The sequence below is a fragment of the Colias croceus genome, chromosome 17 (assembly GCF_905220415.1).
Source record: "Colias croceus chromosome 17, ilColCroc2.1".
NCBI classification, from domain to species: Eukaryota; Metazoa; Arthropoda; class Insecta; order Lepidoptera; family Pieridae; genus Colias; species Colias croceus.
The window spans coordinates 1,669,947-1,685,246 of record NC_059553.1 but is presented as its reverse complement, the minus strand read 5'-3'; the positions used below and the strand labels follow the sequence as shown (position 1 = coordinate 1,685,246).

The following is a 15,300-nucleotide window of genomic DNA, read 5'->3' as shown; positions in this document are numbered from 1 at the left end:
CTCTTAGGGGTAGTACTCACTAGAGAATCTAAACTTAAAAATTTACTTTTTTACATAAAGAGAACCCACTTCAAAAACTATCATGTTTCGGAAGTTAGTAACTTTTTTACTATAATAATTCGTATTCGTAATTAATATCATAAGTTGTGAATGATTCTTGCATTTGTAAGTATTATAGAAATACAAAATTTGAGAAATAAAACTTTTTCTTTAATATTTAAATTTGTTTTATTGAGTTTTAAAGTAATTTAATCAAATAATTTAATTAACAATATAAAACAGAAATGTAAAAAAAATCTCCTGCATTATTAGTTGTAATGTACACTAGGCTTAACAAAATCACGTATGTTACTATCAGTCACGTATGTTACGGTGTGTTACGACTTCACGACTGTTATTGTACAATATTTGGCGGCCATACTCGTATACCAATAGTGGGACACCCTGTATAGTTTTACTTGTATCATCGGTTCACATATTGTATGTCCGCGTCCGTAGCGCACGGAGGTGGTGTTCGACGTGTCGACAATGAAGCCGCGGCGCAAGCGCGTGGCGCCGGTGAGCCGGCAGGCGGCGCACGAGTCGCGGCGCGTGTGGCGCCACGTGACCGCCGCGCTGCGGGCCGCCGACACGGACGGGGCCACCGCCGCCAAGCGCCGGCTCGAGCAGGCGCAGCGGGACGCCGCCAAGCGCCGCGCGGACGGCGAGCAGCAGTGGCTCACACAGGTGGGTGCACGTGGCGCCGCCGACACGGACGGGGCCACCGCCGCCAAGCGCCGGCTCGAGCAGGCGCAGCGGGACGCCGCCAAGCGCCGCGCGGACGGCGAGCAGCAGTGGCTCACACAGGTGGGTGCACGTGGCGCCGCCGACACGGACGGGGCCACCGCCGCCAAGCGCCGGCTCGAGCAGGCGCAGCGGGACGCCGCCAAGCGCCGCGCGGACGGCGAGCAGCAGTGGCTCACACAGGTGGGTGCACGTGGCGCCGCGCTCTTCTATTTAACCGACTTCAAAAAAACGAGGAGGTTATCAATTCGGCCGGTATAATTTTTTTTTTAAGCTATTGCATAGCTTCTATCGCGGGCCTTGAGCGCGGGGCCGAATCGAGAAATTCCGTAACGAAAAAAACCTCACGCTCCCCACTCCGACGGGCGGAGGTGTGGCTTGAAGGTATAGCATGCAATAGCTTTACCGCGGCCACGGCAGTCCCCGAGTGCCACACGTCGTTTTTAACCGACTTCAAAAAAAAGGAGGAGGTTATCAATTCGGCCGGTATGTTTTTTTTTTTTTTTATTCTAACTTCTTTTGGCGCCTTGAGAGGAAAATTTCAAGGTCTCATCGTGGCTATACCATCACATCAGGGACTAAGGCGATTCAGGTATCTTTGAATTTTGCAAAAGAAATTTCACTTCTGACATGTGTGCTCAGCACGAACACTCTTTTTTCGTTTCTAAAACCAAAATCCTCCTGTTCCAGCTATTCAGTCCAAAAACGGAAGAGGGCTGGGAGTACAACACACCACTCAAGAAGCGGATCGAAGCCAACAAGCCGTCCCCGGAGCGGCAACCCGAAAACGCAGAAACAAGATAATGCGTAAAAATATAATTAATATTGATTTAAAACAGGTTCGCAATCAATTACATTCAGTTAAGAAAATGTAATTATTTTAGGTGTTTTTTTTTTTGAGGGTAGTAGTGAATAGTGAAAAATTTGATAAGCAATGTTTGGATTAAGTGAGAGGGATTTAAAATGACGTAGAGGTCGTTAATACAGGCGTAACATACGATTTGATATAGAATGAAGAAGGAATCTTTAGAAATTCGGCGTCCTATTGTTAAATGTTTCAAAAATAATACAGTTGGTATGTAAGAAAAAATCAGTCTTTAATTTTTTAAGTTATCGTAACGCGTAACGTAACCCGAGGGAACTTTCGAACCACGAAAATAATAATAATAAATAATAAATAAATAGATCTTTATTTCAGATACCAGAATCCATATTTATATAATAATAATAATTGTTTTATACATATAAAATTATTTAAACTTATACTTTATAATATTATTTTGCTTAAAATTTCTAAAAAAAACTTGAATGTATTGTCATTGCGAACCAACACGTTAGGTAGACGTTATCTACTGTCGAATTTAGGTATATCTAGATAATTTTGACGCACTACGATTTAGTCGCTTAGACGATTTTGAGACTTGCGTGTATGGAATACGGTCTGTTGTTGATTGATGTGTGTGCGTTTTCAATGGCATCTTGTTTTATATTATATTTGTTTATAATTTTTTTTCTTAAATAAATAAATGAATTAGATTTGTGATTTTGAACTTTAGTACCAACAAAATAGAGTTTAATTTTCTTTAATTTAACTCATTATAAAAAAACAATATGGCCGTGAAAACGCACGCACAATATGTTTGTGAAACATAAATTTTCACATTTAAAAAATCAATAGATTTACGGTTTTCTCTATTAAGTCGCTAAGGAGTCAATTGTGAATAAACTTATTAAATATGATGTGTACTGGACCATGGGAATGATTGCACAAATTGCGATGTTTTCTAACACTCAATACTAGTTGTCGCCCGCGACTTTGTCTCTATTCATACCAATATAACAACGTGTACATTAAATTGAAATAGTTCTATAAATAATCGAAAATTAAAAACTTCGCTTCTATAAGATAGAATAGATGGAAATTAATAAATATAAGGGAACCAATAGGTCAAAACTCTATGAAAAAGTAGCAATAATTAAACGACCGATAACTTTTTTATTAAATTTAATAGTTCCAACGTACGTATCGTTAGAAATATAAATACATATTAATAAATAAAATTTTCTTTTTAAAACCACGTTTAAATCGACGGATTTTTTGATAAAACTACGACCCTTTCGCCGCTAGAATATGTTCTTCACGAAATATACATAGTATTACAATTTAGTAAATCGTCACTCTCAAAAATGAACCGTATTTATAACTAATAAAGTTCAATTTAATGTTTTGGTCTTTATCATATGGCCTATAAGCAATATATTGTAAATAGACACGTTTTCACATTATTTCTTTGACACGATTTTACATGGATCACAATAATTTTGAACGCAATAAATTAAATAAATGAAGCAGTATAATTTTTACTATAAATAAATACATTTTTAATGGTAGTATGTTGACAATCCATAAGAAAATTGGAATGTCATTAACCGGAATGTAGGAAAAGGATAGCAAATACGTCCATATAATACGGTGAATGTTAAAAAGAGATAGAGTAATAAACGAAGTAATAACACACACAAATGGAATAAAAAATATAGGTAAAGATTTATCAAAGTACCGTTTCGTATGTATGAATCAATTGCTAGGATTTATATTTTCTATTTATACATATATTTTTCATCCCACATAAGAAAGTTGTATGAAAACACAACTATTAAATTTGAGAAATTGTATTTATTATTATGTAACATTGATTTACATCATATCAAATTACTTTGTTTAATTATAATTTTCAACCAATTGCCACAATTGGTAAGAACTCACGATAAAATATTAATTTTCGTACTATTTTAGGCATTAATAAAATACTAGATAATGCGCTTGATACATTGAAATATATAAATTATGATAAAAGCTGATTTGTGTTGTGCTAATGTATATTTTTTATTAATTTTATAGCGATTTATTTTATATTTGTAAATTTTTCGTTCTATTATAATAATAATGTGATTGCGAAAGACATTAAAAATTGTATACTTGTAATGTAATTCTGTTGTTTACGAAAATTTCTCGTGCGTAAAAACTAAATTTGGAATTTACGTTATTGTTACGAAATATAAAATAATCGAATTAAATTATGTAATAGTAATCGCACGAGAATTTGATTAAAAACAGAATTATATTTATGATAAAAAAAATAAGTGCAGTCTTAAAAATGAATAAATACTCTTTGAAATTTGAATCTATTTGACATAGCACTTTAAAGTATCACTAGAGAAACATATGGGAAATTTGGGACAAATTTGCACGCAAATAATCAATTTAGCTGTTAACATGATAACGACACGACTTAAGTATATATATATTTACTTCGATATATCAAAAATTTGTTATCTTTACAATAAAGTAAAGATTTACTGCAAGTAAATTGTGATTTGTTGACATTTAACTGTCTGACTGTTATAAGCTTTAGCTAAAAATATTTACTAACTTACTATTCTCCATACTCATTTATCTTATTTCGGACTAGATAGTGTGTAAAATATGTCAGAAATATTTACTTTTCAATGCGCTTCTTATCATTTATTAAAGATTACTTTACCATACGACATACATTTAAAATTAAGTATCATTTATTTAGTGTCGTATGTGTCGTATTACCCATACATCGTTATCAATAATGTCGTATCGTTGTCGTGTGAACGTGTCGCGTGGTTTGTTTTCAATGAAACGTACCTTTAGTGAAAAGACTGAATATTACGAACGAAAACACATGTGCAGCGGACACACGGAATTATGAATTATCCTTATGGATTTGTATAGCTATAGCTACCATGTTGTATATTTAAATAAAAATTTAAATTATTTTTACGGGTTTTATTTTATTGCCTTTCCACACCAACTATGAAAAATTAGTTTTTTAGAATTGAATCAGAATATTCTTATTTTGAGTCGGGTACCTACTTAGTATAAGTTACTAGTTATTCATAAGTTGTCAAAGTAGATAATAGAATTTATGCTTTATAGAAATAAACACAAAAATACATTTTATTACTCAAATTTTTATTTCAAAACATAAAATACAGAAATATGGTAAAATACAGAATTGACATTCGAAAATATAATATATCGATTCTTATTTTTTTTTTTATTTAGTTTTTGACTTTGGTCGTATCAAACTTAAAGCTTTGTCTATTGTTGACATTTTTTCACATGGAGTCCCTTGTATTAGCTTTGTCGTGGGCGCTGTTAGAATTCGAAAATTAACTTCTCTGCTGTCTATGGATTCGTATAGAAATCTTGATTGTCTATTGCTTAGTACCCATAGATTACCTTCTTGATCGACCTGTGTAAACGTAAAAATGTTATTATAGGACACTTAAAATCTAAATTATTATCAGACTACAAAAACAACACTGTATTATTGAACAGATTGATAAAAATGGATGAATAAAGAGTTATAAAACTTAATTTATATTTTCTTTTCACTGACACCGATCTTTTTATCAGCTGAAAGTACACGCATTTATAATATTTATTAGCTATTTAAGCTTATAAGGTCTATTTTCACAGTTGACATAAAAGTAAAGGTTATCTCTGTTATAAATATTTACCTTTAAATCGTTAGGAAACTCAAGTACAGTGCAGTCACTAAGAATGAGCGGAACATTTTCTTCCATGAGAGGCCTCTCCATATTCCAGCAGCTTATTCCATTTTTATTTAACTGTATGGACCAGAGTTATTAATTATCATACCAGTCACTCACATTCGCACGAATACGCTAATGTTTAGTACGACATTTGCAAATGTTTTACCATATACTAGTTATAGTCGAGCCAATTTAATAGGCAACATTTGACGTCTATCAATTTTATCTTCGAAGAGAGGTAACCTGCTTAAAAACATCGATTAAAGTGTTTTAATCGATACGGATTTGAAACATTTGTCAATCGAATTTATTAATTTATGATGATTTTTATTCACAAGTAATCAATGCATTCGATTCTAGATGTCAGATTTCGATTTTTAGAGTAACGTCTCTAGTATTTAAAAAGAAAAAAGGTTTATTGCCACAAAATTGTAGCGACGTCAGTTCTTCAATTCAGAAATTGTTTATTACGTTTAGGATGGTTTATCAGTAAAATGAAATCTTAAAATAACTTCTATCGGTCATTATTATTATAAATATGTAATCGTAATTGAAAAAAGTTAAGCAAATGTGCAGTTCTAACAAAACGAAATATCATGTTATTCTATGTCGTCGTTACTAGGTTATGTTGTTGAACTGTCAAATGTTGCCTATTAAAATGGCTCTACTATAGGTAAATTGTACGAATATTCATGGGCGTAGCCACGGTGGGGCAGGGTGGGGCGCTTGCCCCACTCTAGCTTTGACCTGGAAGGTAAGTAGATACCTAACCAAATCTAAAAATTGAAGTACCTACTAACTACTAAGCTTAATATCCGTAAGAAAATTCACACTCGATTCTCGAAAGTCGACAGGCGACACAGAAAATGCTACCTTTATAATTAGTATTATTTACCTCTAAATTGACTGACTAACAACTAACAAGTGTCATACGCCCAGCGACCAAACGGCTGAAGATTTTTGGATCTATTTCGTGGTGTGGTAGGTGAACAATAAGGTGTTTTGGATAAGAATAATTCGAATAACGAATTACACACGAAAAAAGAAAATAGCTGAGGCTTATAAATTACATGAACTGTAAGAAAAATGAGTATAGTACCACAATTAGTTACCCCACTAACTTATCCAATTTCACTTTTGTTGTGTTACACGTTCTACAACTCACTGATACTTTTTACTTTACACTTTTTTCTCTAGTGCCTACACTAGAAAAAATGACAAAAGCGAATGCCATCGCAAATGCCTTCGCGAATGCCTTCGCGAATGCCATCGCGAATGCCTTCGCAAATGCCTTCGCGAATGCCTTCGCCAATGCCTTCGCGAATGCCTTCGCAAATGCCTTCGCGAGTGCCTTCGCGAATGCCTTCGCAAATGCATACAGTTGCTAGTTACATATTATTTTTTATTGTTGCCCCACCTTGAGCCCATGGCTAGCTACGCCCATGCGAATATTTGCACATATTTATACACTAAATGCGACCCATACATAAATAAACTATCTAGCTGTGCCACGCGGTGTTACCAGCATTGCTCAGCTCCGCTTGCCTTGGCCTTCCTCGATAAATGCGCTATCTAACACCGAAAGAATTTTTCAAATCGAACCAAAAGTTTCCGAGATTAGCGCTTTCATTTTTCAAAAAAAAAAAAACAAACAAACTCTACAGCTTTATATTATTAGTATAGATAAATAATGAATTTTTTTCTCTTTCTAGTACACTGTTTGTATTTTTACATCATCTACTGAGAAATATTATGTGAGGCTGGCCGCGGCGTCCAGAATATGGTTTTACATGTTTTTTAGATCATACACATAAATCAATTGATTATAATGAGAAATTAACCTGGGCATAAAACATAACATTATTATGAGGATCCAAGTCAGCTGCTGTCGCTTGAGATAGTGGACCTCTTTCTCCCAAAATCTGGAATAATATTAATAGTAATTACGATTAGTTATCTATAGTTACAATATATACATGTTATAATGGTACACATGGCGCTTAAAAACTGTAGTACATAAAACAGGCACTTAAATAACAATTTTATGAACTAAAGAGTCCCTTATTTAATGTGGCTACCCTACATAGGCCATCATTTACGCATATGGCAATTCTATTCTCCATAGTCTCCATCACTGGTAGGTATTTCTAATTTTCGAATTATCTTTACTCATATTATAAAGCTGAAGAGTTTGTTTGTTTGAACACGCTTAACTCAAGAAGTACTGGTCTGATTTGAAAAATTCTTTCGGAGTTAGATAGCCCATTTATCAAGGAAGGCTATGAGGTATATATCATCACACTAAGACCAACAGGAGCGGAGCACTGCAGGTAAAACCGCGGAGCGCAGCATTCTTATCAAAATACTTGCAGTATTCTTACTCACTTCGGCTGCATTAAACAAAATCTCCTTCGGCACATATCTGTCTCTCAACAGTTTAGTCGACATGCGAAACTGTTTTGTGCTTGCCGTCGGATGGAAGTATAAGTCGCGATGCCTGAAAATTATTATTTTCAAGTAATAGCAGTTTTAAGTATTTATTAGGTCTATTATATACTGTGCATTACTGTGATAAGGTAGATAATATTGTGTTAGATAAATGGCTTGGGGCATAAAACCGATAGAGTAGAAAAAATTCACCATCAGGTCAAAAGCGTTGCCCCGCGCAAATGGCAAAAGACGCGGATTCGAAGCCTGACTGGAAAAAAATATTTTTTCTATTCTTCAAAAATTTATAGATCTATCGTGTTTGTAGAATGTAGAATGAACACTGAAAAAAATATACACACGAATGACATACTGCTCGTCTCATCCGTAAGTAAAACAATAAAATAAAACTGTACATGGATTAAAAAAAATAGGTATTATGATGGAGCATTTAGCGTAATCACTGTATAATAGTGCAGATTTATTAAAATGTCTTACGTAGTTACGTATGTATCTGTAATCATATTGTAAAAAAACATAATATGTACCCAGAAGCTTTCTTCCCCGGTGCCAAAACAGCAGAAGAAACCCCATCACTCCAGTAAAACTCAACCCTCCCAACCCTGAACACGCTCGAGTGTGGATCAAAATGGAAGTAATGGTTCTCCACTCGCCAAGCGTCGTTCTGTTTCAAGTTATACACTATAAGGGAGTTGGAACCCATGTCCGGGATGTAGGCATATGTGTCGGCACAGCCTTTGCCTAACGTTTCTACCACCTGAAAGAGTAGGTGAATTTGTTGGTTTCGAAAAAGAATGATATGACTGCACCACTCTAATTATTTAAATTTCTACAAATTCAGAATGTAAAAGATAGGAAATCACAATCAATTTTATTGGGAAATCTCACATCTGCACTGATCAAATTTTATATACGGAGATATACCTAGTAGGTATTTAAAAGGTAATTTGTCTCTGAGCTCTACCAGATCAAGACTTTATTAGTTTCGAAGCATCGAAACCATGATGATGTTTGATATTTTGATTTTATACTTATGAGTTCAATGCAGGAAGTGGCAGGAAGCCATAGTCGAAAATAGGTAATACAAGGCAGGTAGTTAGGTAGTTATGTTCCTATAATAATATTATAATGTATGTTACTCACAATGCCGATTAAAACTGACGAATCTCTAATCACATCATCCGGCAGTTCATATCGGTGAATTAAAGTGTTCGAATTCAGATCAAATATTACGATAGCTGGAGGCGTGACTTGTTTCACGTTACCTGGAAAACGAACCAAATTTCGATATGATTTTGATTTCAACCCTGTAGGTATATTTAGGTTTACAGCTTAATATAACATTTAACCATCTCGTAAACAGATAGATATTTTATAAAAAAAAATGTTTTAAAACCGCAACGGCCGTTTAAGTAAGACTTTATATTCTTCCACGCATAAAAAAATCGAATGTAGTGACTGAATAGTTCAGAATTGTTGTATGTAGGTAATATTGATTATTAATTATAATGTGGGTACTTAGAGAATGAGAGACACTTTATAAAAATGTAATGTCATTGATCATTATAATAAAGAGTTAAAACACAACATGGTGTCAGGTGTGAACAAATAAGATATTGTGCATAAAAGAAGTTTATAAGTGTATTTTGAGGACATGGCGAGGAGTGACAGGGATTTAAGTTGCGTCAATAATGCGATACAACAGGATACAACAGCCAGCGGCAATGTCAAGCAACGGCAATATGTCGGAGAACTGGCGTGATTGGAAAAAGTGCTTTGATTGGTATTTAATTGCATCTGGAAGAGAAAATGCCCCTGGACGTGAGAAGTGTGCTTTATTTTTACATTCAATTGGTAAATGTGGACGTGAAATATATGAAGAACTCGATTTTCAAAGTAGTGAGATTAACAAATATGACGTATTATGTTCGAAGTTTCAAGAACGTTTAGACCCGAAGAAGAATATTAATTACGAACGTCATTTGTTTTTCGAGTGTTATCAAAATGCAGATGAATCTTTCGAGTGTTATTTTGCACGCTTAAAAATACAAAGTAAAGTGTGTTCATTTGGAGAGCTGAGAGATAGCCTTATCCTAACGCAGTTAATACGAGGAATACGAGATGCACAGTTAAGAGAGCGTCTTTTAAGAAAAAAGGATTTGGAATTGAGTGACGCAGAATCGTGGTGCCGAGCGGCGGAGGCTGCGTGTCATCAAGCGGGCCGAGTCGACGCGCCCACGCCGGCTGCTAATAAATTTTCAATTGATACACAAATTGCGGGAAGTTCATCGAGTGATATGAATGAAGCGAGGAGTGCGCGTTCGATGCTCGGTCGTGACGTCGAGGTGGAGGCGGTGAGTTCGCGCGGCGCGCGCGCGAGGGCGAGCGGCGGCTGGCGCGGGCCCGCCTGGCCGGCGCGGCCGCAGCGCGCGCTCGCCGCGCCGCAGCTACGAGGTCATGTGCGACGGGCGCGTCCAAAGTGCGCCTATTGTGATCGTATGCATGAAAATAATAAGTGTCCCGCTTTTAACGTAACTTGTTATAGATGTGATAAACGTGGACATTTTGCAAAGTGTTGTAGGTATAAGTAGTGCGGTATCGTTACGCGAAGTGAATCGTGCGACCCCACCGTCAGAGGGTTCCGGTGAGGAATATATAATAAATGGTATTGAAATAAACACGATAGACAGCCACGCTTGGTTCGATTATGTTTATGTTAATGGCAAAGCGATGATGTTTAAATTAGATAGTGGAGCCGATGTTTGTGTTATGTCATTGTCTAGCTTTTTAGCCTCAGGATTTAATAAAAAAGATTTATTGAAAACTAATGTAATTCTTAAGGAAGTTAGTAAAAATAAATTAAATGTAATTGGTTATTTTATGGCATCGATTACATATAAGTCATTAAAAGTACAAGAAAAAATATTTGTTTTGAATTTAAATTGCAGTAACTTGTTATCGAGAGATGCCTGTGTTAAATTAAATATGATTATGAGAATTAATGAGATAAAAAATTGTAATATTGATTTTTTTGTACAATATAAATCTGTGTTTGAAGGAATAGGTGAATTACCAGGTTTTCATAGAATTATTGTAGACGATAGGGTTCCTCCCGTAGTAAGGAGTGCAAGAAAAATACCGATTAAATTAAGACCTAAGTTGAGGGAGGAACTCAATCGCTTACAACAGCTTAATATTATAATGCCTGTTAGTGAACCCACCGATTGGGTGTCAAATATAGTATTAGTGGAAAAAGCGGATGGCAAATTACGCATATGTTTAGATCCTAAGTTTTTAAATGAGGCAATTAAAAGATGTCATTTTCAATTGCCCACGCTTGATGAAATAATTGCAAATTTGTCTGGAGCGAAATATTTTTCCGTTTTAGACGCTAGTAAAGGATTTTATATGTTGAAATTGGATTATGATAGTTCTAAGCTATGTACTTTTGCAACACCTTTCGGGAGATATAGATTTTTACGATTGCCGTTCGGGATTAGTAGTGCGTGTGAGGTTTTTCATAGTGTTATGCATAGGCTGTTCGCGTGCGAAGGCGTAGAAACGTACGTCGACGATGTGTTGGTGTACGGTAAGACAAAAGAGGAGCATGATGAGCGGTTACATAAGGTGCTGCAATGCGCTGTGGCAAATGGGGTAAGGTTCAACCGGGATAAATGTAAATTTGGGGTGAGAGAAGTTAAATTCCTAGGGCATATTTTTAATTCAAATGGGATTAAGCCGGATCCAGATAGAATTCGTGTAATAAGAGACATGAGTATACCTGTAAATAAAAAAGAGTTAGAGAGGTTTTTAGGGATGTCCAATTATGTATCTCGATTTATTCCTAATTATGCAAAATTAGTGGAACCGTTGAGATCATTACTAAAAAATAATGTACAGTTCGATTGGCACGAAATACATACTAAAGCTTATAATAGAATTAAAACGTCCTTAATGAATGCGCCTTCTTTAAGATTTTATGATCCAAATAAACAAGTTACCGTCTCTGTCGATGCGAGTGCGTTCGGTCTCGGAGCGTGTTTGTTGCAAGAGGGGCGGCCCGTGGCGTTCGCGGCGCGCGCTTTAACACCTGCCGAGAGTCGCTGGGCGCAAATAGAGAAGGAGATGCTGGCGATAGTATATGGGTGTTCGAAATTCCATCAATTTGTTTATGGACATACTAAAGTTATAGTGGAAAGCGATCATAAACCGTTAGAATCTATTTTCAAGAAACCACTGAATGATATACCTATTCGGTTGCAAAGACTATTATTAAAATTACAGCGATATTCGTTAAATGTATGTTATGTTCCAGGCAAACTCATGTTTATAGCAGACACATTGTCGAGAACTAAAGTAGATAATTTAAATAATACTGAAGATAAAGTTCAAAAAGATGTGGAAGGACATGTGAATCTTATTATTCAAAATACCGGTTTCAGTGATGAAAAACTGATGTTAGTGGAGAAAGAGACTAGGAATGATGTGGGGCTCTGCAGGGCGATGGATTATTATAAAAGTGGCTGGCCTCACACGAAAGCGTTGTTAGATGGAAGCGCGAAGATGTATTGGGATATAAGAGATGAATTTCACGTTATTAATAATATAGCGTTCAGAAATCACAGAGTAATTATACCTACGAGTCTTCGAAACGAAATGGTAAATAGAATTCACGAGGGCCATCTAGGTATCGATAAATGCAAAAACCGAGCTCGCGACGTGATGTGGTGGCCGGGCATGTCGGCGGACATCGAGAGGGCGGTGCGGCGCTGTGGCGTGTGCGCGCAACACCGCGCCGAGCAGCCGCGCGAGCCGCTGCTGCCGCACCCGCAACCGGACACTCCGTGGGAAGTGCTAGCCGCTGACATCTTTCAAATTAAAAATAAATATTTCATTTTGGTCGTAGACTACTATTCGAAATACGTGGAGGTCGCTTCACTGAGAGATATTACGTCCGGTTCGGTAATTAAACAGTTAAAGGATATGTTCTCTCGTCACGGTATTCCGATGCGGTTAATTTCAGACAATGGCCTACAGTTTACATCGGGGGAGTTTAAGAATTTCAGCGAAGCTTGGGGATTTCGACACGTAACGAGTTCGCCTTATTATCCCCGATCTAATGGTTTAGCCGAACGTAACGTACAAACTGTTAAAAAATTATTAATTAAAGCCGAACAGGACGGCACAGATCCGTTTTTAGCTTTATTAAATTTTAGAAATACGCCTATATCAGGGGAGATTTATTCATCGGCTCAGCTTTTGATGGGTAGGCGTTTAAATACTAGGCTGCCCGTTAGCTCGAATCTTTTACGACCGAAGCTTCCTTCTAGAGAGAAAATAGCGATCAAACGTGCAGAAAAAACTGAAAAATCGAGCTCATTCTACAATCAGCATACGCGAAAATTAAAACCGTTAAATAACAATGATTTTGTACGTATTCGTGAAGGGCAGGGAATGAGTCACAGTCGCTGGGTGCCGGCGCGCGTAGAGGGCCCGGCCGCGGAGCCACGTTCGTACTGGGTGCGCACGCCCGATGGCGCGCGGTATAGGAGGAATAGGCAGCAAATTATTAAGTCTGGCGTTGAACAGAACGAGCCCGTTTTAAATAAAAGTACGAGGCATGATTGTAGGCGTCCTATCGGCGATTATGATGATTTTGATGAAAGTTATGTCCAAAATAACAAAATAAATTCTTCTCCTACTGAGGTGTCGCAAAATACAAATTTTTATAGTACTCGTTCTGGAAGAATAGTGCGTCCTCCAGACAGATTTCATTATTAATAATAAAATGAATGATTTAATTTAATAAAAAAAAATAATAATATAATACTTAGTTCATAGTATCACAAAAAAAAAAAAAAAAAAAAAAAAAAAGGTTTCGGATGATGATGTATTATAAGGTATATGTGTGTTCTACTAATGTTTGGCTATTGTGTTAAATTAAATATGAGTATTGTGTTAAATTTGTGATGGAATGGTTACCATTAAATTTTGTTTAATGTTACTAGCCGAGATGATTTGTAGCTATTAATGAGAATATCATAAATTATAATTAGATAAATAATTGTAATGTAATGGTTTGCATTAATGGATAGATATAGATTATTCTACACTGATTCATTCTTTAGCTAAACTAACAGTAATGAAAGTACTTTATTGCTTAATTTGCCTATATGATTCATTTGTAAAATTAATATTGTTCGTCAGCAATATAGTTTGTTATACTTATAAATCTTATTGAAAGGGGAAGATGTTGTATGTAGGTAATATTGATTATTAATTATAATGTGGGTACTTAGAGAATGAGAGACACTTTATAAAAATGTAATGTCATTGATCATTATAATAAAGAGTTAAAACACAACAATAAACTTAATGTAGAGACTGAAAAATTAAAAGCTCCCAACTAACTGAACATATCCGACACGCCATTATCAACTACCCACAGTCTATCACAATTATCCACGTGCACCCTGAAAGCGGACACCACGGTACTATTGGAGCTGACGCAACATGCTCTATTGGAGACAAACGCATCTTCCCAACTCGGGTACGGGTTTAGGGGCTGCGATTGGGTGCCGTTCACGAAAATGTAGTTCAGAGATGCGGGTACACCTGTGAATTAACATAAATTCTTTAAATTTATTTTTTTGGGGAATTTTGCACCATGCACGTAGCTGAAGCTACTGAAGCTGAAGAGTTTGTTTGCTTGTTCGTTCGTTCGTTTGTTTGTTACAAGGTAGGCTATCAAGAAATATGACAGCAAAGCTTGTTCTTTATTTTTATATGCGTACCTAACGGACATACAGACAGAATAGAGATATATACCGTACCTGTTTTCCAGCGTGGTATAGTTATAAACAATTTATCTTTCCACCTTGCTATACCCGCTGGCAAATTATTTTCAGGCACATAAGCGCCTGTGTTCAAAGCAGCTTCGCGCGCAGAAGCTTCCCACGCAAAATCTAGAACTTTCCATTGAAATTTAGGAGGCAATAAACATGTAACTGTATTACAATAAAACATAATATGAGTAATGAGGATCACTGTAACCATGAATTTCATTTTATATGGTAATTAATATTTTGCTTTTACAGTAACTTTTTTAAATCCCACACATAATTATTATGTTACTTTGTATATATTTTTAATTTTAATTCATTTTTAATAAGTATTATACAATAATATGTATTTGAACTTGAGTGCTTTTGAAGTGTTTTGAAATTTGAATATGATGCCAAATGTAGCTTTCTTTCAACATTCCTCTTTTCTCTTTGACCATTACGAGACAGAAACAGGAAATTACTGTGGAAAATTATAAAAATTATTTATATAATTTACGATTTCATTGAAAAAGAGGAGCTTCTTTTAAATTCACAAAGTTTGTGTGTAGCCGATTTTTTTTATTTATTATGTGTATACTAGCGGTCCGCCCCGGCTTCGCCCGTGGTACATATTAACGTTTTCTCTACATAA

General features: G+C 35.8%; 2 protein-coding genes across 6 annotated transcripts in view; one reads left to right on the top strand and one right to left on the bottom strand.

The window, feature by feature from the left end:
• LOC123698939 (oxysterol-binding protein-related protein 9) overlaps positions 1 to 2,629 on the top strand; it is a 74,831-nt gene extending 72,202 nt beyond the window's left edge. For all 4 annotated transcript variants that reach the window (XM_045645771.1, XM_045645770.1, XM_045645768.1 and 1 more), the window contains 2 exons: positions 499 to 966; positions 1,474 to 2,629. In XM_045645771.1, the coding sequence (XP_045501727.1) occupies positions 499 to 966; positions 1,474 to 1,587 (582 nt within the window). In that variant the 3' untranslated portion in view covers positions 1,588 to 2,629. The remainder of the gene's footprint in view (positions 1 to 498; positions 967 to 1,473) is intronic.
• A 2,139-nt stretch (positions 2,630 to 4,768) lies between these two features.
• LOC123698941 (L-dopachrome tautomerase yellow-f-like) lies at positions 4,769 to 15,055 on the bottom strand. 2 transcript variants are annotated; one of them, XM_045645773.1, is made up of 8 exons: positions 14,658 to 15,055; positions 14,236 to 14,439; positions 8,968 to 9,089; positions 8,352 to 8,581; positions 7,762 to 7,873; positions 7,218 to 7,298; positions 5,341 to 5,451; positions 4,769 to 5,072 (listed from the first exon to the last, which is right to left on the bottom strand). In XM_045645773.1, the coding sequence occupies exons 1-8, from the start codon at positions 14,887 to 14,889 to the stop codon at positions 4,875 to 4,877; spliced, it is 1,290 nt and encodes a 429-aa protein (XP_045501729.1). In that variant the 5' UTR covers positions 14,890 to 15,055; the 3' UTR covers positions 4,769 to 4,874. The 2 variants fall into 2 exon arrangements, with proteins under 2 accessions (XP_045501729.1, XP_045501730.1); XM_045645774.1 differs by lacking the exon at positions 7,218 to 7,298.
• Positions 15,056 to 15,300: the final 245 nt, after the last annotated feature.

Coding starts and splice junctions, on each gene's coding strand:
- LOC123698941 (XM_045645773.1), bottom strand. CDS start 14,889: ATGAAATTCATGGTTACAGTGATCCTCATTACTCATATTATGTTTTAT. Junction 8,582..8,967: donor CGTCAGTTTTAATCGGCATT/GTGAGTAACATA, acceptor CTACTCTTTCAG/GTGGTAGAAACGTTAGGCAA. Junction 7,299..7,761: donor TTTTGTTTAATGCAGCCGAA/GTGAGTAAGAAT, acceptor ATATTATTCCAG/ATTTTGGGAGAAAGAGGTCC.